Genomic DNA, 23,401 nt, shown 5'->3' on the forward strand with positions numbered 1-23,401 from the left:
AACCTGGGCTTCTGGCTACAAGCACATCGCAGGCCACGCTTCCACCCCTCCTTTCTCAAGCACCTGATTTGACAACAGTCTGAGCACAGCTCCAGGGCACGTGGGGAAACCCAAGGCCACTCTTAAAGCTAGCATGGCACTCTGCTTTCAAAGTCTGTAGATTTATTGCTTTGTACTTCTGGTAAAGCTGGTAGAATATTCCTCTAGTCAGCATCAGCCCAGCATTTCCTAGGAAACCACACAGCTTTTGGACTTGAAAAACAAACAAAAAAACGTATTCATACATTTGAAACAAAAGGGCAAGACACCAGCAACTCAAGCAGAAATGGTTTTTAAAAGTTTGGGACTGCATTTTTATTTTTTTTTAGTGAAATGCAGGAAGGAGAGCTGCTGGCAGACTGAATTTACATGGAGAAGAGTTTTCTCTTGAAATAGAAGTTCTGGACAACCACAGAGAGTGTCCTGATCAAGCTCAGGAACAGAACAGCAACTTCTGGCAGTGCTGATGGACCTCTTCTCTGTTGGAAAATGCAAAACTTGACTATGCAGACCCTATTTTGTTACAACCTCAGCACTGGTCATAGCTCAAAACCCCAATGCATTTATGGAGCCCTGACTCATTTTGAGGAACACTTTAACCCAAAGGCTGTCACAAACTCTCCTGCACCCTGGCAGGGGTGCGACTACAACTCCCAGCTCCAAAAGCAGGTGGACGTTCTCCCACCAGCAGCAACAGCTCCTAGCGCTGTGCCTGACGGTGGTACCTGCTGGCTGGGGACCAACGACAGGACACACGACTGTTTGTGCATCCCTTATCCCAACCCACATTTGGTGAGGGTTAGACAAAACTTCACCTCACTCAGACACGTTAAAAGAAAAGTCCTCAAGACAGCAGGAGGACGGGATACAAGGTTTAGCAAACTGGTTCTCAGCTTGGGCCAGGTGTTCTAGGAAGCAGCGGCACCACTGGGATAACAGCACCAACGCGACAAGGACTGTAAAGCCACCCTGTGAAAGCACACAGGAGCTATCTCAAGAAAAAGCAAAAGCCACGCTTTTCTCCACAGTAACAGAATTTAAGATCCGCACAGACTGGATAATGTAACTGTGTCACTTTCACAGTTGGTCTATGCACATCAGGTTAAAAAAAAAAAAAACAACAAACAACAAAAAGAACATTTTGCTGGCTGGCATATCTGCTGTCAACCAATTTAGAGAACAAGCCAGATGGGTTTTTTCCTGCTGCTGCTACCTCCTTCCTTTATGTCTAACTTTTTTCCTCTTACCCACCCCTGCAAAACAAGCAAACTTCTTCATCATGCCCCAAAGTACTTACGAAGATGCCAAGGCGGAGCATAGGAACAGCTGGCGCCTCGCACAGAGACAGCAGCAGGAGCAGCAGTGCCGTGCTCAGCTCCATCAGGTAGAAAAGGTGATTGTGTGCAAAGAGGTAGGCAGCAAGTGCTTTGGCATTTTTGGGGTGAGTGAAGAACTTGTCATTGTTTTCTCCTTCCTAGAGCAGGAGGAATAATACAGAGAGAACAGCATTAGTGGCTGTCAGTTCTGGACCTGGGTTTTCCACCCAAAGAACACTTTTATAAGGACTGGATACAATTCCCAAGGGACTATTCATCTGACATTCATCTGTTTATTGAGGAATGAACTCCACACGCATGGGGCATCCCCTTCTGTTCATCAGCACATTTCGGTAATGAACTCGTTAATATCCACCAGCCCCTGCAGAAACCCTTGAGGTTTTCAAAAGAAAAAAAAAAGGAAGAGCCTTGGAAGAGGTTACAAAGGCAGGAGGAATCTTCAGTCGACATCCCAGCGCAAACACCGCACCTCATTTATTTGCAACCACTTCCATGCGTTTGCAGCTCTCTTTGATTAACCTTCTCCAGGACAGAACAGAAAAACACACAGATAAGCTCTGGGGCACCTGGCTGACAGTCGCTCCTCCTTATCTTGGCCTCAAAGAATGCCTGCGAGAAAACATGCTTGGGAGCCCTGGCCGCGAAGGCATGGAGCAGAGAGAGACTCCATGAAAAATTAACAAGTCTCTATGCTGATTTATCATTTCCTCTTAAAGGGAGAGCTTAATTAATGTTAAAAGGTCAGATACTCCATCTTAACAGTTTGCCTTCAACTGATTTTAAACAGCTGCACCGTTGCTGTTTTTATTTCTAGGACACAACTTAGCTCGGGGAGAATTTAGAACAGGTTTTTTTGCGAAGAACCATCCAGCAGCTTCTTCTGTCTTGAGCCGATGGTTTAAGCAAGGGAAGCCGCTCACAGGAAGCTTGCTGGCTCTTGGAAAAGATCACATGAGAACATTTTTCCCCAGCTGGACACTCAGGTACACACGCACACTTTTCTTTCTGAATGAATATCTTTTCAAAGAAGAAGAATCACTGTAATTGCAAAATGGATGACAAGATCCACAAACAGGACCTCCTTTAAGAGGTGAAGCGTTCTCAAGACCGATTCAAAAGAGGGTTTCAGACGTTTCTCATTTAGGCGCCTCACAGGCAGGCTCACACTCTGAGTAAGAACAAACAAACACAGCCAGGTCAGGGAGCCAGATTGCAGGCAGGACAAAACCCAGCAGCAAGCTCCATAAAGCGCAAGCCCCCCACTCAAAGGGAGAGCTAGCTCAGACCAGCAGGGCATTCTTATTCACGCCTGACAAAACACATTCGCAGAATGAAAAATAGTCTCAATTCTGCCTCTTGGTAGCCAAGCAATTCGAAACGTGGCTGGACAGCAAAGTCCTCGCACTCAGATAAGACGCTCTTGCCTGCAGCTACTGCTTCACATAAACAATCTGCACGCTCTTTAAGTTATGTCTACTTCGTTTCAAGGACATTGTCATTATGGCCATTGGTCAAGGCAGCAGCAAGACTAATCTGCATGTGAAGGGCCAAGCCTGCTGCGTGCATTACCATCAGACACTGCAGCAGCTCAATGAACCTTTGCAGAGCATCTCCAATAATCGGGAGTTTAAACAAAAGCCCAGGAGGGGCTGGGGTTACCATTATCTTGTCCATGCTGCTCTAGCATAAGCTGAAGTATCAGCAAGGTCCAAGCCTCACAGGTTTTATAATGTCAGGGGAGCAACGCTGGGCAGCCCCGTGGGGCAGGAGCAGGGCAGCTCTGGTAGCTAATGCATTACACCAGGCAGCAGTATTATAAATATTCTCATTTTCTTGTTCTAATAGGGGTGTTCCCATGACTAAAGCGTGGGCTGAACCTCTCCACTACAAAATCCTCAGCACGGGGAGAAGACGGGTAGCCCCAGCCTGCTCAGTGCTTCCCAAACTACTTACCAGAGCCCATCTGAAGGCACTTGCATCTTCCTACTCTTTAGGACTCTTTGCCAAGCACTCCTTTTATTATTTTTTTTAACCCTAGGACTGAAGCTCTTTGCTTCTCATACCCAAGAGCTATCATAGCTTTGGATGTCCCCGTTTTTTGCAGAGTGCACCGAACAGCAGGCTCACCTGGAGGTAGATGGCTGCCTCTTGGTAGTTCATTTCCCAGTTGTGGCGGGCAGAGCTTTGCTGCGCGCAGCAGTCCCCGGCAGCAGGGCTGGAGGCATCGTGGAGAACGTCATAGCTACCTCCATCTGCATCGGGACAACAGGAGGAAAAGTGATTTACAATTAAGCGAGCTGAGACGGGTCAGGGAGCAGGCAAACAAGCCAGGCAGTGGGAGCAGGAACAGGCATCGAGAGGCAACGGAGTGCCCAAGGAACCGGCAGGGTGCACGCAGTGATTGACTCTTCCCACGTAATGACTTTTAAGAGGCGCACTCAGACTCAACACCTCAACATGGGAACGCTCCCAGCAGACCATCAAAAAGACAGGATCCCATTTAATGCAACAAGCAGGTCTCCTGCCTCGGGAGAGCTGTGCTGTCACGTCCCTAAAACACCACCACCAGTCAAACTGCAGAGAGGCAGTAAGCACTGAGGCTGCAGGGCCTACCAGCAGCAGTACAGTACTTCCAGGAGAAAAACCTCATTTTTCAGAGCTCTCCCATCATTAAACAACACACCTTTGTGACACTCTGTGGTGCAGGTAAGCGCCAATCTCCTTCTGATGAGAACAAAGAGCGAGGTTCATTTTCAGTCCATATCCCGGATTTACTTTGGGATGTCTCTGCCATCAGTAAAGCATTACAAAGCAATGCTTTATCAAACATGTGCACGAGGTTTCATAACTAAAAATTCCATTTTAAAACACAATTCAGGTGCAAAAAGCAGCTCCCAAGCAGAGCTGCACACACACAGCACCCTTCCCATGAGCAAGCTGAGCAGGACACGTAAATAAGCTCCAGCACTCACTAGGGTGTGTGTTCTATAGCCTCAGTGCTATTAAGACACCATCACTGTTCACAAAAAGATGCCATTTCTTCTTCTGGGATGGGAATTTGTATTTTGCAGCTTTGGTGACGAGCACTGCACAGACCCCACAGAGGTGAGAGCGGTGCTGGAGCTCCCCGGAGCTCCCCTCGGCACCCAAACCACGTTGGGGTTCTCGCTCTCACAGGACTTCCCTCCTCCACGGCGCCGTGTTCCCCAGCAGGGTACATCTCTGATTGACCTTGCCAGGGCAAAACTGCTGATTTCCCCCCTTTCTGCAAGCACTAAGTGTGATGGAGCAGTTGTCTCTCTCTGTGCTACGAGGTGGGGAAAAACAGCCTCTCCCAGGACAGGATGCTGAGGATTTGCTGCTCCTCTTCCCTGCGAGGGAACAGCCCTCATTAAACAAGCGGTCAGGTTTTTCTGGAAAACCCCAGAGTGAAGAGGCCACACCAGACCTCTGCACCCCCTGAAACAGCTCCTGCAAGGTCAGCAAACCCTGCACCCAGGCAGAGCCCCAGCTGCCTTTCCCACCCCCTAATCAAACTCAGCCAGCACTTATCGGAGGTTTGTGAAAGCCTTCCGGACAGCAGGCAGGTTGCTGGAGCCCTGCAGCATTCCGCCTGCTTCTCTTCGCTTCCCCCACACCTTTAAAAAACCTCTCCGTGTTCGGCTGGATGTTTCGGTGGGGCTGATTCCTCCCCCAGACCCCATTCTGAAACCCTAAATGGGCACATTTTTTTTTGGAGGGAGGGAGGAATAAACACAAGATGATGCTTTTTATTTTATCCACGGAACTGGAACGCCAGTCTTCTGCATCCACCTGCTTTGTAACTAAAAGGTATCAGCAAAGAAGTCAGAGGCTTTACACTGGGAGCTCTACAAAGTTCTTCAAAAGCAGTTATTTGCAAAGCTTTTACTGCGCGCACGTTCCAGAGACTCCCTTGGCCTGCAGCCTGGCTGCAACCCCCTTTGTGGGACGGATGCTTAACAGGGCGCTGGGAGGACCTCGCACGGGCTCCGCGAGGCCCCAGGCACCCCTCCAGCTGCTCCTCCTGGGGCACGGCCGCAGGATTCCTCGCTCCGAACTGCGCCGCCTGCTACGGGTCCCTGCGGGGCTCAGCTCAACTCAAAGCACAGAGTGGAAAGAAAATCCCGGGGTCGTTCGTCCCTCACAATTCAGGAGATGGTGAAAAAGCACAGAGCCAACACCTCGGCTGCCCCCGCTCTTCTGGGGAGAGGGGATGTATTAACAAGGTTGCTACCCTGGTTATCGGAGCACACACAAATGTTTCAGGATGTCAGAACACACCGGGCACAAACCAGTGAAGCTTTGCAGGGCTAAACAAGACTCCAGAGCACTGCTCCTACCCAAAGGCACCAAATTACCTTCAATCAAAGTAAGCCTTCCACACGGACAACCCTCTCTCTGTAAAGGACCAACTCAGGGAACAGCTACGCCGCAGTAAAAGAGAGGGAGCATCTCCCTGCCTTTCACAGCCAGCTCACAGAAAGGATGGCCCAGGGAGATCAAGCCCGCGAACAGCTCTCAGAGACACGAGTTAGAACTAAGAAGTAACTCCAGAAACCACGCTATCTGCCCCCGCCTGCACCAGACATCATCTTCCTAGGCACAGGCAACAGGAACGCTGCAGCGCAGAGCTGCGTTTCGTGGCTCGGCTCCTTCCCCACCAGGTACCAGAAGGTTGATCTAGCATCCCTGAGGCAACGGCATCATCTGGGTAATAAATAATAACAAAAAACAACCACCACCAACTTGAGCAGCGCCTCTCTGCCTGCTCGCTTGGCAGCCCTCCAGCCAGCTAATTTCCTCAGCTGCTCCCACGCTAACAATGACACAGACTAATGCCAGCCCCGCTCCGCTCCGGCTCGTGCCGCAGCGCGTCCCCGGCGGCGGTTACCGTCGGTGGGGAGCTCGATGAGGTAGGAGGATCTCTCCACGGGACTCCCGCAGTCCTCCAAGTAGATGGCAGCAGGCTCTCTCCACCGCATGGCAGCCGGCGCTGCCTCCCCGAGTCGCTCCCCGATTGCTCAGGGCAGAGCCACGCGCAGAAGGGTTTCCTCCGAGCTCCACGGAGCCGCACGCATCTTCCCCTTCCCGCTGAGGAAGGTGGCTCGGAGCTCGGCTGAAGCGCTTCCCTCTTTGCCGTCCTGCAGGCAGGATGTTGGAAGGTTTTGCTGCCGGGCAAAACTGCTTTTAAGAATGAGCGTGGTTGGAGAGCAAGGCTCGGTGCGCCACGCTCTCCTGTCCCGGCGTGGAGCAGGGTCTGCTCCCCAGGGAACGCGAGGAACTGAAGGGAAAGGAGTCAGAGTCTCGCTGTGACTACTCAGCACATCTCCCCCCACCTCCCTCAGGAAAAAAAAAGAAGAAAATAAAACATTTGCCAAGTTCACGGTACAAGGGGCGTGACGGAGCAAGCGGACGGGGCTGCTCACAGATGGCAAAGCTTCCTTCCACACTTGTGTAACTTATCCCAGACGTTCCCCGAGAAGGGAAAGAGGGAGGGGGAAAAAAAAAGGAGAAAAATAAAAGAAAAAAGCAAAACCAGCTGGCTGCTTACACAAGGCATCCGGAACGATACTGCCGGGACTCCAACGTTTCCATTCAGTGCAGCAGAGCATGCTTCTGTGTAAATAGTTTCCATATGTCATCATTACAATAAAAAACAAAAAGGAAGAAAGAGAAGGAGCATAAACTCTCCAGAGCCCAAACCTCTCCCTCTGCAAAACAAATTCCCTGCTTCGGGGAAGGAAAACTCTGAGGGCTGAGAGGGAGGGGAGCAAGGAACAAGGGAGAAACTCAAGGCTGTTTGGATATTCATCGTCTGATCTTTGTTACCTGTGTTTAGTAATTTTAAAATCCCCCTGGAAGGCTGCTAGGAGTTCAGGGAGTTAAAACCAACTCCACGGGGCAGCCCCACGCGTGCCTCGGAGCTCCCCCAGGCTGGCTCTCACCACGCTGTGCCGCAGCTGTTCTGCTTTCTAGCAAGCACAGACTTTTTATGGCGTTTCCCTGAGACAGGCTTAGATGCTGCCAGTTCGACTCCAAAGCCCCGTGTCCGTACCGCGTTAAGGAGGGGCTCTCCTAGGCGGCTACGGAGGGCTACCTGTGACGGCAGGACACCACAGGCTGCGGGGAGGGCAGCCCAAGGGACAGAGCCGAACAGAAATGTTCTCGTAGCTTAACACGCTGCTCGTACAGCTCACACATCACGTGCACGCTCCATGTAAGCCAGGAAAACGACCGGTGCTGGCGTTAGGGGTTGCAGACATGAGTAGTACCTCCCTCAGAGGCACGTAAAGGCAGGCAGAGCACACGGGACTTGGGAGCCAGGACACAACTGGGCTCACGCCGCCTGACGAGGTCATTCCTTCGCTAAGTATAACCTGGCACCAGCTTGGCCTTTTGTTTCCTTCCTGCAGCCATGTCTGTGAGAAGTGCTGTCCTGCATTTACCCCTCTCCAGGAAGGAACAAGCCTCGTGGTTATTATTCCTTCCTTGGAAAGGGGCACGACCTCTGAAGAAGCACTTGCAAGCCACCTTGTCCCGGGGAGCGGCGTCTCTGTCGGGGCTGGGTGCAGCTCCAGCAGTGCCTGCTGCTCGAGGCAAGTGAGACTTCCCCGAGCTGAGCAAATGTTTCACATTTGCAGACGTGCAACCTGGCCTTAAATGGTACGAGCATCGTGGGTCTAATCCCAGCAGGGAGAGCACGAAGCAGCCTACACCGCATTTTCTCACTGCGGCACTCGGCCATTTGACCGGTGCCCTTTCTTTCCAGGCTCTGCCATGCCACCTCCGTTTCTTGAACCACCCACCTTGATTGCATTCATGTCCAGGTACCCAAACTCAGCTGGTCGCTGGCTTTCAGCTGCAGGGAATGTAAGCAGGCACCCAGCGGCACAGAGCACGTGCCCGTGGAGGATGGAGGACAGCATTTGTTGCCTCCAAAGGCTCCCACAAGTGCTCCCCTCCTGGGAAGCCCCCAGCAGCTGAGCCGTGCAGTGGGTGCCACTGCAGAAGATGCAGCTGTGAAGAAGTGTGGAAAGAAAGGAGAGGGCTGCCCGTCCCTGCACGAGCACCTTGAGCCCCAAAGCCAAGATTTTGACAGGACACAGGCCAGACAAATCCCCACAGCAGCTGTGGCCAGGAAGCAGCCAGGCCCTGAAGAGGCACCGAGCACGTTGGCATCGCATCGGCACCAACGACGGCATTTCCCTCTCCATGCGTTGACGTGCCACGTGGCTTCACCTCCGGCGGATTTATCGCTCAGCTCCCCTCCAGTGCCACTGATAAGAAACTGCTCCTTTTATTCTCAAGTGCCGAGGCGTGAGCACGAATGCATTTGTCTCTTCAAGGCCAGGCTCACCTACCCGGCAGGGAAAAAAAATAGCTGGAAGCCGCCTGGAAAGCACAGCTGGTTTGGCACCGAGCCACGCAGCTCGGAGGTGAGAGGCAGGCAGCGAGCTCAGAGCCCTCCGCGTGCCACCGCCAAGGGAAGTGATGCAGGACCCAGGCTGGAGGTCCAGAATATCCCAGCACCCATCCAGGGGATGGGATGGGGACGATGCCAAGGGACAGGGATGATGCCACAGCATCGGGGCTCTTCTTTTTGCCGTACTCTCGCAGCCTCCACCAGCTGTGAACCTCAACAAACAAAGCCACGTCAGCTTCCCATTCAGCGCAGGGAAGTTTTTCCAAACTATGGATGTTGGCACTTCCTCTTAGCAGCACGAGACGACTCGAGCCTCCTGTCTTCACTTTTATTTGAGACTCCCATTAGTTCCTGCAGCACGCACACGAGCTGGCTTCCCGCTGTCATCCACCACGCTACGGGGAGCTGAATCCGCAGGAAGGATGAGCAGATGTCCCCCAGCATGGTAAGCCACTTTTTATACATTATTGCCTCTTATCAATTGTGCTGCCTATCTCCTTATACTGAATACAACTTAAACCCTGCATTGTTTAGGGGACTGCTGCATCCTTGCTAACGTCTGCACCACGCACACTTAAAAACACCGAGGCACCAGCTCCGCACAATGACTGAAGAGCTAAAGCATTGTCGGAAATTGTTTTGTCTCAGCAGAAGCAGTGCCTCCAGTCAGCTCTTGCTCCGAGCGGGTCAGAGCCCGAATTTAGCTAGCTGCTTGTTCTGCTGCTCACTACGCGACGCGATGATTCACACCGGCATTCGCTTCCTGCACCACCCTGCTGGGGACAAAGAGACAGTCGTAAGGAAGGGCAAAAAAAAAAGATAAAATAGTGCGAGGCTTCAAAGACAACAGGGAGGAGAATAATTCATGGGCTTCGTGAGAAAGTCCATGGGCTACAAGGAGAGAGCAGAACCAGGCACCTGCACGATCTGAGAACATAAAACAAAGGAGCTCCTGCTTCTTTTAACGCAGGTCCAAAGCATTTTTAATCAGCAAAACCCACGTAAAATGAAAGGTTGCACAAGGAAGACATAGATAAGAATTAATAACCTCGCTTCTGTGTTCAGCCCCAGTGCTGCCGGTTTCATATCCTGTATTTATGATCTCAGCTGAACCTCTCTCCCACAAAAAGGAGAAGTCAGAGCCACAACAGAAGGATCACCTACGGCCTCGCAGTATCCATCCTGTTAGCAGCTAACCCGCTCTGTAATCCTGTCAGTCCCGTCGTATCACAGCGACGAGGGCTCTACAGATACAGAGAGATTGTTCTGCAACTGGAATCAAACATCTGAGCGCTGAAACAACTCGCTTCGAATGGAAAAACAACTGGCAACACTACAGTTTTTGCTGACCCCGGCAAAAAAAAAAAGAGGCAAGCTCTGCCTATGGCTCACGAGAAAGGCCAGACATGAAATGCAGGCACACGGCTGTGATCCAGTTTTTAAGGAAGTAACAGAAAGGGAAAGAGACAACATCGGGATCCCTCAGATAGAGCATTTCTTTAACACGTCCTGTTACATGAAGGAATTTCCTCTTTTTGTTCCAGAAAGGGAAACGCATGCCTCACGGTTTTAACATGTCAGATCTGCTCCAGCACCAGCACCACGTCAGCATTTCCAGGGCACGTTCCTCGTTTCAATTCTCCAAAGCAGAGCCTCTGTTTTCCCGATGCAGTCTGGAGAGACGTCTGATTAAGCTGCAACCTGGCCTTTTTAAGGAAAGCAGCACTCTGCCAGGTCCAACTTCCAGGTTTTTTTTCCACCAGTGGCTCTCTGGGGCAGCCACGACGTTAGCAGTGGGAAGCAGAGAGGAGGTTCCTTGCTTACGTGAGCCCAGCACTACTCCGAGCAACCAACCTGCGTGGCCACGGCTCGCTCCTGTAGCGGCAGCTCTCGTTGTTCCCTCCAGAATCAGCCAGCCTCTGCACAACGGTGACTCACAATACTATAAAGGCATCTACCTACAGTACCATGATGTAGAGCAAAGCCTCATTAAACTCTGGCCAGTTCTGTTACAGGAGGATGAGCACCCTGGATGAAACAGGTACCAAAACCACGGTATTTACCTAGGTAAAAGCCCGCCAGTGCTGCTGCTGATCCTTCCTCCACCGGCCCTCGCAGCCCTACCACACGTTGCCAGCGCTGGAGCAGAGCTAGGCTGGAGTCAGCCCAAACTGTTAACGAGGTACCTAATTACCTGACCTTTCCACCCCGAGGACAGAGGGGCAGCAAGCGAACAAGTAAAGTAAGATTTCACGGCAAAACTCTGATGCCTTACCGCTGCGGGCTGAGATCAGAGGGAGCTATTAGTACGGCGCAGCAGGGAGAGGTACGTAGTTGTTTCGTGGTGTTAGCATAAGGCCCCGCAGCACTTCTGCAATACAACACTGCCACATCTCTGCTGTTGTCTCTCAGGGTGTCTCAGCCAGGGAACGGCAGCTGCCAGCAGCAGAGGAAGATGCAGCAAAGGAACAGGGGAAACCCCAGCCCTAGTGCTGTCTTAAAAGGAAACGTCAAAAAGAGAAGATTCCAGCATGTTTTATGGAAAGCGCTGCTGGCAGGAACTGGATAGGGCACGTGTAATAGCTGGGAAGGAAGGGAAGAGCACTGGAAGCCCACCACACGTGGATGTACTCATTATTCTAGCCAGCATGGATGGAAGCATCACCTCCCTACCCCGATCTTCCTCTTGTTTGAAGGACGAAGCAATATAGATGAGGGCTGCCCATCAGGCAGCTCAGCAGTTAGCTGCACAGCCTCGATGCGTACTGCATCCACCTGAATGCCACACCGCTGCCAGGACGCATCTCCTCAGAACACAATCAGCCTACCTTGTAACCTCACAAAATACATACATGCACAACTTTGGGTTCGTGTGATGCTCCTGTCCACAAGCCACGCTGACTGACACTAAAAAGCCTGCCCTTAAATTTCAGATTTCAGGAGAGCTGCTGCTGGTGTCCCATTATTTTGCCTGGAAGCCTGTGGCTGACTGACCTGCCATCGCATCCTGCTGGTCACCTTTTGGGGCTGCAACAAAGTCCCTGTCCCAGGGATATGCAGACTGCTGCACCTGTAGCCTTAAGGAAAAAAGAAAAAAAAGACATCTGCTGACTTTTAAATGCCCCACTTAGGAATCAGCTCAGTGCTCTGAAGCCTTCCCCTTTGGAGCCAGTAGAGATGAGGCCCTGCCACCAGCCTTGGAGGCTTCTTTCCCCCATCCCTCACCCGCTGTCTCTGTGGTAAGATGCCTGCGTGCATTTACTTCGCCCAGCAGGACCCAGGCGGTCACTCGCTTGCACCTCCAGCAGCTCAGAAAAAGCAGAGCACTTCATACTACCTGAGGGCAGCACGGCAGAGAGAGGAGTTCCAGCAAGCACCACTCTGTTCGATCCCATTCCCAGCCTGGCTAAACAGCGATCCCCCTGCACCGGGGGAACCAAGCAGCTGCACAACAAACAGCACCTTCCTATTTCTGCAGGGACTCATGGCTAGCGAGTTCGCTACATAACCAGCCGGGCACAGCCGGGTCGTGTTGTAGGAACACCACGTTGAAGAGAGATTATCCACAGCCCTCGTGCCTCCAAGAAGGCGATGATCCCTCCCCGCAGGGTGGCCATGCCACAGGAAAAAGGGGACAGGCTGCAGAAGGGCTGCACTAAGGCTGAGCCTTGTGCCCTTACAGACCTCCTTTAGAGCCCCACCACTGCAGCGAGTGGCCTGAAAGCACCGGGTGTAGAGGACGGCATCCCCTTCTTCCTTCACCTGCACCTGATCCTACTGCTACTGACACAGACAACTCCCCGGTGAGGTTTGACCTGGGGATTTCAGTGCAGGATTGCTCACTTAGCCCTGCGTTTCTCCGTTTAGTTAACCAAGAGCAGGAACGTTTCTGTGTCCACTAGTGAAATCCTTCAGTGGGCTGCGATGCTTCTGTAAGATAAACTTCCACACCTGCTGAGGATGGTGGAAGTGTTCCAAAAACATGGCTACGGCTGGAGTACGAGACAGAGGAGACGTGCCCAGATGACAGTACCTGCTACATGACTGCCTGCCACACACGTATGTAAGCAGCTCGTGCGTCCAGCCCCGTCATATCAGAAGGCTTACCATGGCAGCACACACGGGGATGCATCCTAAATTTTAGTCCCCTACGTAAGCACAAAAATAAAAGCTTTTTGTTCCAAGCAGGCACGGCCAGATCACGATGAAAAGAAAACCAGTGCCGGGTACGAGCTCCAAACCCCTACACTACGGATCAAAGCACAGCAGTCTCTCCTTGTTGTCCTCTGGATCCTTCAGCGTTGCTGCAGCAGACCAACACACGCACACGCACACCCTTTTTGGCCTCCCTCTCGCCCAGCTGAGGCCAGCAGCAGCAGCACAGGTGCACGAGCTTCCTGCTGAACCGCTCAGGAGAAGCGGATGGCTGCAATCCTAAAGCTGCTCCGGCAGCTCCCTGTAAAGAAAGCAGCCACGTAAAAGGCAGGCAGCGCCTCGACATGCAAAAAGCAATTACGCCAAAGACACGGGGAGAGCCCTGCGAGGTCCAGATCAAAAGCCAGGGACGTTGGAGACAAGAAAGACCCATCAAATTCAGTGCACTTTTCCCAGCTTAAGGATCAGAAATGGAGCGTTCTGCCTCATAAATTCTACTTCCAGCAAATTCGAGCTTAAATCCCCTGAAGGCAATAAGGAAGAGGCAATCAACAACAACTCTAACCACTTCACAGATGCTCCTGTTTAGTTTATACAGCACTTCTTTCGGCATTCAAATGGGTAAAATGGGATTTCAACGCAGGGGGGCTGACGGCAGCAGGCAGGATTCCTCGGTGAAGATACCAAGGGCAAAGGAAGTTCTGAGCAGCATCACATCGGTTATGATGAGCGAACTCAGCGTGCTCAGCCTCTGCTCATTTCAATCTGCCAGTAAGCGAGCTTGGCTGAAGCGAACATCCTGCATCTACAGCGCCTTAAAAATCCACAGGAATCGCAAAAATGAAGGGGGGGAGGGAGGGGAAAACACGACCAAACTGATGCGTTCCCTGGGAAGCCATGAAAAAACTAATCGCTGTTTGCTTCCAACTGTTGTTCCGCTTCCTGAGCCAAATGTTCCCAAGTCAGCTGAGGAGTGACCGGCTAGAGCTGGAAAGTGGTCGATTTCACACTGCAGCCTGAGCGCTCGCGGGCTCCTTAACAGCTTTTATAGCTCCGGGACCACCTGCTCGAGAAGCGGAGCCCTGCGATGCCGCGGCACGCGTCTCCCACCTAAAGGGATCAGCCCGGGGGGACAACCCGCAGCCTGGCTGCTCATCCCACCCAAAAGAGGAGAGCTGCACATAGGGAAGATACCCGCGAAGGGCTGCCTCCCTCTAAGCTTCAAGGTCATTAGCTCGGTCTGCACAAAAGGAGGGCGAAGAAGCTTCCAGGCGCCTCGCCCCACTCTGAAGCATCCTCCCTAACTTACAGCAAAACTGCACGGAAGACGAGATCCGTCGCTCGTGCTCTGGGAGATGACAAAGGAGAGGGAACTGTTTGACTTTGGGATAAGGGAACACTAGCCCAAGTCTTCTTTACCTTGTAGACGCTTTTGCTTGCTCAGATTCGAACAGCATGGGGCATTCAGGACAAAATCACTATGAGTTTTTTTTTTTACTGCGCGAAAGAGTCAACAGCGCAGGGATTCTGTTTGACAAAGCATCCTACTGTGAAGCACACAATGTGTGCATTGTGCAAACTGATCTCCTGCAGGGCTAAGAAAACAAGGCAGGCTCAAAAAGAAAAAAAAAACACACGCGCTAACTGCAGCTCACAATACCTCCTGGTACTCGCCTCCGCTCGTGGCTTCTCTTCTGGAGGTACCACATCTCCAGAGTCACGTTGAGAATCTCTTGATAAAAACTCTTTTGTGAGGCCTGGACAACACCGAGCGCTGTTTCTCTTCAATCGGAGATATCAGCTCTACCCTCTCGTTATGGTATTTTAAGCAGAGCCGAGGCATCCTGCCTTAAATCCTGAATTCTCAGTGTAAATGAGATTCCAGGGGATGATGCATTTGGAACTTCCCAGCAGAAACACATTTCCCACTGCTTCTAGCGTGATATCTCAAGATACCCAGCCCTTCTTAAAAACTTGCCTCCTTCCTCTGAGTTCACAGAGCTCATCACCCAGGGAAATGGATTGTACCGAAGGAGAAAACAATAATCTCCTTATGTTTCGGGTGCTCATTTCTCTTTCCAATATTTTCACCCCTCACTCATCTCAAGAGGCAGTTTTGCTTCGCTTTGCTTGCTTAAAACATTCATTACAAATCATCTAGGCCAGGAAAGGATTAGAGGAGCACTGGCAGAAGCTGCAAAAATGCAAGGTTGTTAGGTTGGAGCAGAGGCTTTCAGGGGCATAAACAACAACTCAGCACTGAACTTGTGCTTCAGAAGAAAATAATTCCCCTGTACACACACTTTGAGCAGGTAAAGGCTATGAAAAACAAAGCATGCACAGAAATGTAAACCAGGAGCTCCTCATAACTAAACCATGTAGCCTACCTGGAAGTTTCCTCAAAAGGCATAACCTACGCTTTCCAGAGACGCATTGCCCACAGCAACGTTTACTGACTTACCCTAGGAGCAGCTTCAGCAGCAGAAGCAGCTCGCTTCTGAAAATCAGTTCCCAGTCCTGTGCCCAGGCCATGCTTCACCTCTAACGCAGCAGCTGAAGTGCTGCTGCTAGAACTAATTAAAGGCCAATCAGTAGAACCAGGAGCCACGACGAGAGGAAGATATCCCACGTAGCATCCAAGAAGGCGACCAGATAACACAAAGGCTGTTTGAGAGCCTGGCTGTCAAAGATCTCAGGATCTGCCAGGTCCACTGCAGGCACGTGGTTGTTTTGTCGTCCCCTATTTCTCCACACCAATTAGCTGTGGTGTTTCCCCAGCATCATTAGTGCTCAAGCACACACAGCCTCACTTTAATACACAGAGATGACAGATGCCAGAGGATTCATTACATCCACTGGATATCTGACACGTACGACACTTCAAAAGGTGGCCAAGTCAGAAGGCTCACACAATGACCTCGAGAAGGAGAGCTGCTGAGGGTCTGTGCAGTCACCGCGTTGCCCCCAAAGCCAAGGATTTATTCTCTGCCTATTCCCTCAGCCCATCAGACAATGTGTTTACACCTGAGATCTCTCCCTTCCATGGGCTGCACCTAAAAGAAGCAACAGGAGGATGAAGGCAACGGGGGTGTTTGAGGAGGGACTCACTGAGCAGACGAGCTGAAGCTGTGGGCTACCGGGGCAGACTTGGTTTGCTTTCGCTGCTGATACCCGTTCTGGAACCACATCCAGCACAGAAGAGAACCGTGTCACTTCAGGTTGCATCGATTACTGGAGAAATCGAAATGCGGGCTGCTCACGGGTCTCAAAAGAAGGCTTGCTGTCCCTGATCCTGCGCCACTCCTGCAGGCCTGTGCCTACCTGCGGATCAGTAAGTGGTATATTGAAAAGAAAGACGAGACATCCAACTAATGGCACAGACTCTGTGCTCCAGAACACCACAAGGGCTCCCATCAGCTGATTACGAGAAGAACAACGTTGCCAAAAGCCTCTTCCCTCGCTCCATCCAGGAGTGGGGCCATGGCGCAGAACCAAGCCCGTCCTTCACAGTACCCTGAGGGCACCACGCTCCCCCGCACAGCGGTGCTCGCCGGCCAGCAGCACGCTTGCCTTGGCCAAATCCAGACCCTCCAGCCTCACCTGCAGCGAAGTGCCAGTTCCTTCACTCGCTTTGGTCCACCTCCTCCACAGCAGCGCACGAGCACAGAGGCACGTTCATCGACAGCTCCCTGCTTGCCACCCAAAAGGGCAGGTTGGCTCTAGTCCTCCTGAAAATTGGCTCTTGGGGCAGCAGGCACCGAGGTGGCAGAGGCCCGCCTCACCGCTCAGTTACACCTTCCAGTTTCCCAACAACCCTTCCAGAAAACATCGCACCTGGCTGTCGCAGCTTCCCCCCCCCACCCCTCCCCAGGCACACACAGTAATTCTTTTTTACCTCAATAGCAGATGCGGTTGCTTTCCTGTAAGAACCCAGAGTTTAAAGACGACTTCTTCCACTTGCCACACTCCATTGTGCGGGAGAAGCAGACAGACAATACCACATTGTTCCCCGCACAACGCTCGGAGCTGTACTTCCTGCTCTGAGCGCACTGAAACTCCACTTGAGGCTACAGCAATTTCCACGCAGGGGGCAGAGGGGGATCTTCTATCTGATCTAATACGGGATAAATCAATGGGCTCTCATTTATTGCTTATAATTCCCATCAGCTCGACGAGAGGCACTGTCCTAGAGCTTCAAGGCTATCCCCGCTGTCATTGTGCAGGAAAACACGCCTCGCTCGTGGAGGTATTTTGAGAACCCCGTTTGAACGTGTCCTAGGAGCTCAGCGAGGCCAGGGATCGCTCAGCCCGGGCTGCCTCTCACCCTTCTCAGTACACGACGTTGGGCAAGGTCACGCAACGACTGCAGCCCTGATTTTGCCTCCCATAAGATCCAGAATTAGTCACTCGCCTCGGATAAGCGTTGGGAAGCTTAACGAGAGCGCGTCCAGATTCCCTGATAAGACGTAGCAGGGAAGGGCAGCGTCGTGTTAATTAGTGAGCCGCGGATTCGAGTGATGAAAGCAATCCTCTCCGTCTCCTCCAGCTGCTGGAGCCTGTAGAAGGATGACCCAGCACCGCAATCCTTCGCGCTGCGTTCAGAGAACCGCCTGCAGCAGGGACCAGGCTTTTCTGGACGCGGGCTGAATTCCAGCCAACTTTGCAGGATTCTGACCTCCTGGGGCGGCTGAAGAGCCGTGCACCCCAGCACAAGACAAGGAAGGGCAGAGCTTTAATGTTCCTCCCCACGCAAGTATTTGCTTCTATTAAGGGCTTAAGAGGTGCACGATTAGGGAGATTAATTTTTGCAGCTGGACATTTTCTTTAAGAACGTAATTTTCCACACCGTTTTCTCATTTAGCTCCCTTTTATTCTAATCCCAAAGCAATCACTTACCCAAAAGAGAACTCTTCTGCGAGATTCTAGAAGGAACACACTCCTGCACTTTAATCTGCTCTTTTTACATCGGCAACAGGCTTGTTTCCAAAAACCCAGGCGCTGCTTACTCCAACCTGTCCGCATTTCCAGACAACCAACACCAAGAGTCCCCAACTACAAAGTCATTCATCCAAGGACTGGCTGCAAAACCTGCGTCATGGATCAAGTTAAAAAAAGGGAAAAGAAGAAAGAAAAGGCACAAGAAGTTCCTTAAAAAAAAGGAATCACACAGTGGTGAGAGCCAATATACCGGAACTACACACGGCGCTTACTGAGAGATGGCTGAGACAGCCTGGAACGGGGATTAAAATTCAGAGAGGTCAATGACAGAACAGGACTGGGACTTGATGATCAACCTCCGACACGTCATTTAGCCCAAGGGTGGCTACACCCACTTCGCCTTACCTATCATCTGCTTCCCCGGTGGCACTACGGGGGTTTTGACAGCTGGTATCCGGGGACAAACCGGAACAAATGCACGGCGTTCAACCTGCCGCCAAGTCCACAGGAGCCAGGCACGTGCACGCCATTCCTCCAAATTCTGCTCGAATAGTATTATTAGAGCTCAGGAATAAGGAAAACAAAAGAAGAAGCACACAGCCCCCCGACCTTCTCTGTCCCTGTGCCCTCACCACCCTACCAGGCTCTCCCTTTCCTGAAAATAAGGCTTCTCACACGCTTCTCCCCGGCAAAAGCCAGGCCTTTGAATAAGAACGCCGAATTGCACGCTTCCGTTAGTGCCGCTCCGGTCCCCACCGGAGGAGCGGGGACAGAGCAGTGAAGCAGTGCACTTCCCCACAGCACAACTCCTCTGCATTTCACAGCAGATTATCTTTGCAGGCAAGGAGTAAAGCTAGAGTACACCTCCTGTTTTTTAAACAAGCGTAATTTTGCCAGTGATGGCCCAAGTCTGCTCACTCCCTAATTTAAGCCTCCCGCTTCCCGGCGATAAACGTGCCTTTCAAGTAGCTCGTGCTACCCTGCCTGTTTCAATCTCCTTCCCCTCTTGCAGCACCACTGACTTCAGAAGGCTCCCCATGATTCAGTGCCACTTGCACAGAACAGGCTTTATATTTTTCCCAGCAAATTCAACTTTATCAGGGATTAAAACATAGCCAGATAGCAGCTCTTCGATACCGAGACACACTCCGTTCAAAGAGCTCCAGCACATTGCTTCTCAAAAACTGCGCACCAGCCTCCTAAAAAGCACAGGATCAGTCCCTCCGCAATCTCCCTGCATTTCGAGGGAAGCAGATTTTGGAATATTTTTTAATACGTTCATTCTCAAACTCATGCTTAACCACCATCACGTTGGCTTTAACCAGATGATAAACCCCACATACTTCTTTACAGGCACAGGAGGTGGGTGGACAGCAGAGTGATTAAAATTAGTCACAAGGAAGCCTACAACAGGACGGAGGAAGCAGTCTCTTTCTATTGAGGTTACAAATTGAGAGCTAAAGCTTCAGAAAAACAGATGCAATAGAGCAGCAAGGCAGCAGAGCTCAGGGAAAGTCATCCAATTTAGGCAGGGATTTGTGTGGCGGGGCAGGAGAGGAGAAGTTGTGACTGCCAGAAACGAGCCACTAGCTCAGGAAGTCAGAGGAGGAGAAAATTAAGGGAACCTGTATGATTGCAAGAGAGATACCAAGTCAGAATCGCAGAGGAAGCATGGATCAGAGATACGACGCAGCAAAGAGGGGCCAGGAACTTATTAATGTGTCAGAAATTTTAGGCTTGAACAGAGCTTGAACAGGATGACCAAACCAGTGCATGTGCACACACCTGCAATGTCAGACAGAAGTCGGAGAGATGCATCCAACAAAATTGCTAAAATACACGTGGCGAGGTGTAGCAACAACAAAACCTCACCGCATGCTTCAGCACAGGTGAAGCTGTGCTGCTGAGGAGTTCACCCCCTCCCCGGGCTCATAGGATGGCTCCATCCCACCGAGTGCCTGGGGTTAAGAGGAGCACGGATATATTGCCTGAAGTACTCCTGATTCTTTGGTAAGATTACAGTGAGGATTTTAAAGGGATTTATCAGCACGTACACATTTTGTTACTGCAAAAGATCAAATTGCGGGCTAGAAGTAGGCAAAACAGCAGTTGTGAAAGCCAGCACAGCGCGGCCAAGGAAAGAAACCCCAGGCCAACACACAGGAAGGGAGAACTGAGCCTAAGGACAGCGATGCCACAGGTCATTATGCAGAAATCAGAGAGAAGAGTTACAAAAGGCATGGAGCAGTGCCTCTGGCTGGCATGCTCCACCCCACCTGGGGGGCTACCAGCAAGCAACACGACCACCACCCCGGTCTGGTTTCCTCGGGCAGCCGTCGGGATGTCGAGGGACAGCTCCAGGAGCTCCAGGTTCTGGCAGGCACGGGGAAGAGCAGCGCTGCAAAGGAAAGCAAGCAAGGCCATTTTCTGAGGGCAGAAAGAACTACAAGGTTCTTACTTTCATTGGGCAGCTCCTCCCGATCCAGGTCGTCGAGCGGGGCCGAGGCGTTGCTCCCGCTGTCATCCAGGGTGAGGATGAGGGGCACGTCATCGTCCATGCTCACGGCCATGCTGGCCCTCGCGAGGCTCCTGCTGCAAGAAGCCCACCTCCGACGAGTCCCGGTAACGCCTGCTGCGGTTCTCCACGTGAAAGGGCTCCGTCAGAAGCTCTCCCCGCAGAGTCTTCCATCAGGAGCGTCCTGTGGGTGTGTGGACACGGAGAGAGGCTCGCCCATCCCTACGCACCGCTCGCCTCCAAATATCGGCGTGGGGCACTCGGCCCGGGGGCGTTATCGGTCCCAGATCTCAGCCAGGGGGAGGCAGGGGGTGCCCAGCTACCCTGCGGGGCCGGCGGGCGGCAGGGGGAGGCTGCGGGAGGCTGAGCGGAGGCGGGGGGCCGGCATGGCGCTAGGAGCCCCCAGAGCACATGGCTCGGCCTCGACGCCTCCGCTGGAGGGGCTGTGCTCACGGGGCTGGTGTCTGGGCAAAAATCCCCCTGGAAGGGGAAAAACTTCCTTCTGAATAGTTAAAAATTCCTTGTAGAGGGGGTAGAATTCCCCCTGGAGGAAGCAAAATCCCTCCTGAATGGTGAAAAATTCCCCTTGGAGGGGGCAAAATTCCTCCTGAATGATGCAAAATCAGTTCTCGAGGAGGCAAAACTCGCAGAGAGTGAAAAATTCCTTCTGGAGGGTGAAAAAATCCTCCTGGAGAGTGAAATATTCGCCCTGGAAGGGGCAAAATTTCCTTCTGGAGGGTGCAAAATCCCTCTGGGAGGAGGCAAAATTCTTCCTAGAGGGGGAAAATTCCCCCTGGAAGTGGCAAAATCCCTCCTGGGAGGTGCAAAACTCCCCCTGGAGGGGGCAAAAATCCTCTTAAATGATGCAAAATCCCCTCGGGGGAGGGAGGGAGGGGGGGGGGGCAGAATTTCCCCTGGAGGGGGCAAAAATCCTCCTGCAAGGGGTGAATCCCTCCCGGAGGGGCAGCCAGAGGCGCCTCACAGCGGGCTCCCCCCCCCGCGGCCTCCACCGCCCTCCCTCCCGCCCAGCCTCCCCGGGGCCGGACGGAGCCGAACCGAGCCGAGCGGAGCCGAACGCGGCCGGACGGAGCCGAACGCAGCCGAACCGAGCCGAACCCGCCGCACCTCAGCGCCCTCGCACCGCTGCGCCCCGCCCCTCCCGCTCCTCATTGGTCCAGCCTCGGTGCGCCTCCTTGCAGCCCGCCAATCAGCGCTCGGAGGTGGCTTGGCCTCGCCCACCTCCGACTCACGGCCCTGCTGCTACGGGTTGTTCCCGCCTCCCTCCGCCACTTCGCCTTATCATTGGGTAGCGGCGCTGCCCATCCGGAGAGGGGAGGGCGTTGATTGGCTCGTGGGGGCGTGGAGGGGGAACAGCATCACGAGGCAAGCCGCACGCCTACGGAGGGGAAGGAAAGGGCGGGCTCTTGGGGGGGAGGGGGAGCAGCACGGGCTGCTATTGGCTGCGTGAGGAGGCTGCGCGGGGTCAGGGGTGAGCGCGGCGGTTGCCTAGCAACGGGGCGCTGGGCCTAGGCCCAGGCCCAGGCATAGGCCCAGGCCCAGGCCCAGGCGCCATTCGGTGCCGTTGCTCGCAGCAGCGCTGTGGTGCCTCAGAGTATCCCCCACTAACGCATCGCCATCCCGCACAGATGCAGCTTGATGTCAGCACATCTGCCATCAAAGCAGCCGAGGCACTGATAAACAAGTGGACGTGCCTCGGCTCTTACTAGTGCCTGGGCAGAGTGGAAGCCCTGACTCTCCGCCATTAACTCCCCTTTTTACACGTGTCGCTGCCCTTCCTCCCGCACTCATCCCTCACCCTCCTTCCCCACTAGTCCCGCGAGGCGGGGGGTGCTGGGCCAGCTTCCCCCCCCCCCCCCCCCAGCACTGCTCGTAGGTCTGCGGCTCAAGGCACTGCAGACGTGTTATGTGCCGTGTGGCAGCACGCTGCTGTGCAGAACAGATCAATCCGTTCCACCTGGGCCCAGTCTTCCTCCCGTCCCCGAGCCCCATAAAGCCGCTGAGCTCTGCCCAGCCTGGGACCCCCTTTGGCTCCCGCTGGGGTGTGCGGTCGAGCTCTCAGATTTGGGGGCAGTTCCCCCAGCTGCTGGCGTGCTTCAGTGGGCCTGGCTCATCCACCTGCTGCAGGGCCGGGGCTCTCCCGATCCTTAACCCTGCTGTCTCCATCTAGCGTCCACTTTGCATTTCCGTTTCGCTCTCGGCCCCCTTGGGAGACCTGCAGACCGAGCAGCCTGCGTGTCGCCGTCCTGATGTCCCAACAAAACTCAACGGGTTTAGATTCATGTCAGCACCCGTGGCGCCTCCCCTGAGAAGGGAGCAGGGGGGTTCAAAGGAGCACGAAGGCATTTGGGCCTCGAGCCGGCCGTACGCGCTGGGCTGGGCGAGAGGCACGCCGTGCCGGCTGCACCAAGGCAGTGGGGTGCGAGGGGATGGCCGCCATCAGCCGCGCTGCCACCTGCGCCCCGAGAAGCTGCTTGTTCCGGTCACTCCTCAAATCAAAAAGAATAAGACAGAGGGCAAGAAGGCCAAGAAATAAGCACAAAATCCATCCTCTGGCCTCCACTCGTTCCTCCCAGCAAGGCTGCTGGCTTCCCCGGGGCTCAGCTCTGGCAGGTCACAAGCAGTGGCTGAGGCAACGTGCTGAGGCGGAGGACATGGCCACTTCAGGCTGAGCTCAAGGCAGAGGATATCGCCGCTTTGGGCTGAGCTCTGCTGCCTTTCCAAAGCTTGTCTCTTGCCAACGGGACAGGACCAGGAGCGCAGATTCCTGGCTGGCCTTTCTAGTTTCAGTGCCTTCTGTGTACTTGTGTGAGTCAGGGCCCGGTTCTGCTGCTCTAGAAGCAGAATAAATATAAATATAAAATAATATTTCAATAAAACCATTTCTGGGGGCAGAACAATGCCCTTAACCTGGCTCGGTTTGTCCTTGGGTGGATTTGAGAGAAGGTTTCCCTC

The 23,401-nt window shown here is 53.0% G+C and overlaps 1 protein-coding gene across 4 annotated transcripts in view; it reads right to left on the reverse strand.

Annotated features, from left to right (window-relative positions):
* TPCN1 (two pore segment channel 1) overlaps positions 1-21,561 on the reverse strand; it is a 40,173-nt gene extending 18,612 nt beyond the window's left edge. Inside the window, exons 1-4 of one of the 4 annotated variants that reach the window (XM_035341005.1) lie at positions 21,485-21,561; positions 20,372-20,612; positions 3,504-3,628; positions 1,337-1,513 (exon numbers count right to left, since the gene is read on the reverse strand). In XM_035341005.1, coding sequence (XP_035196896.1) covers positions 1,337-1,513; positions 3,504-3,628; positions 20,372-20,483 — 414 coding nt within the window. In that variant the 5' untranslated portion in view covers positions 20,484-20,612; positions 21,485-21,561. Of the gene's footprint in view, positions 1-1,336; positions 1,514-3,503; positions 3,629-6,288; positions 6,527-20,371; positions 20,729-21,484 lie in introns of those variants that run through there. The other 3 variants (XM_035341003.1, XM_035341004.1, XM_035341006.1) reach the window with 3 other exon arrangements.
* Between the last annotated feature and the right edge of the window lie 1,840 nt (positions 21,562-23,401).

This window comes from Oxyura jamaicensis, chromosome 15, assembly GCF_011077185.1.
Source record: "Oxyura jamaicensis isolate SHBP4307 breed ruddy duck chromosome 15, BPBGC_Ojam_1.0, whole genome shotgun sequence".
In the NCBI taxonomy this organism is placed as follows: domain Eukaryota; kingdom Metazoa; phylum Chordata; class Aves; order Anseriformes; family Anatidae; genus Oxyura; species Oxyura jamaicensis.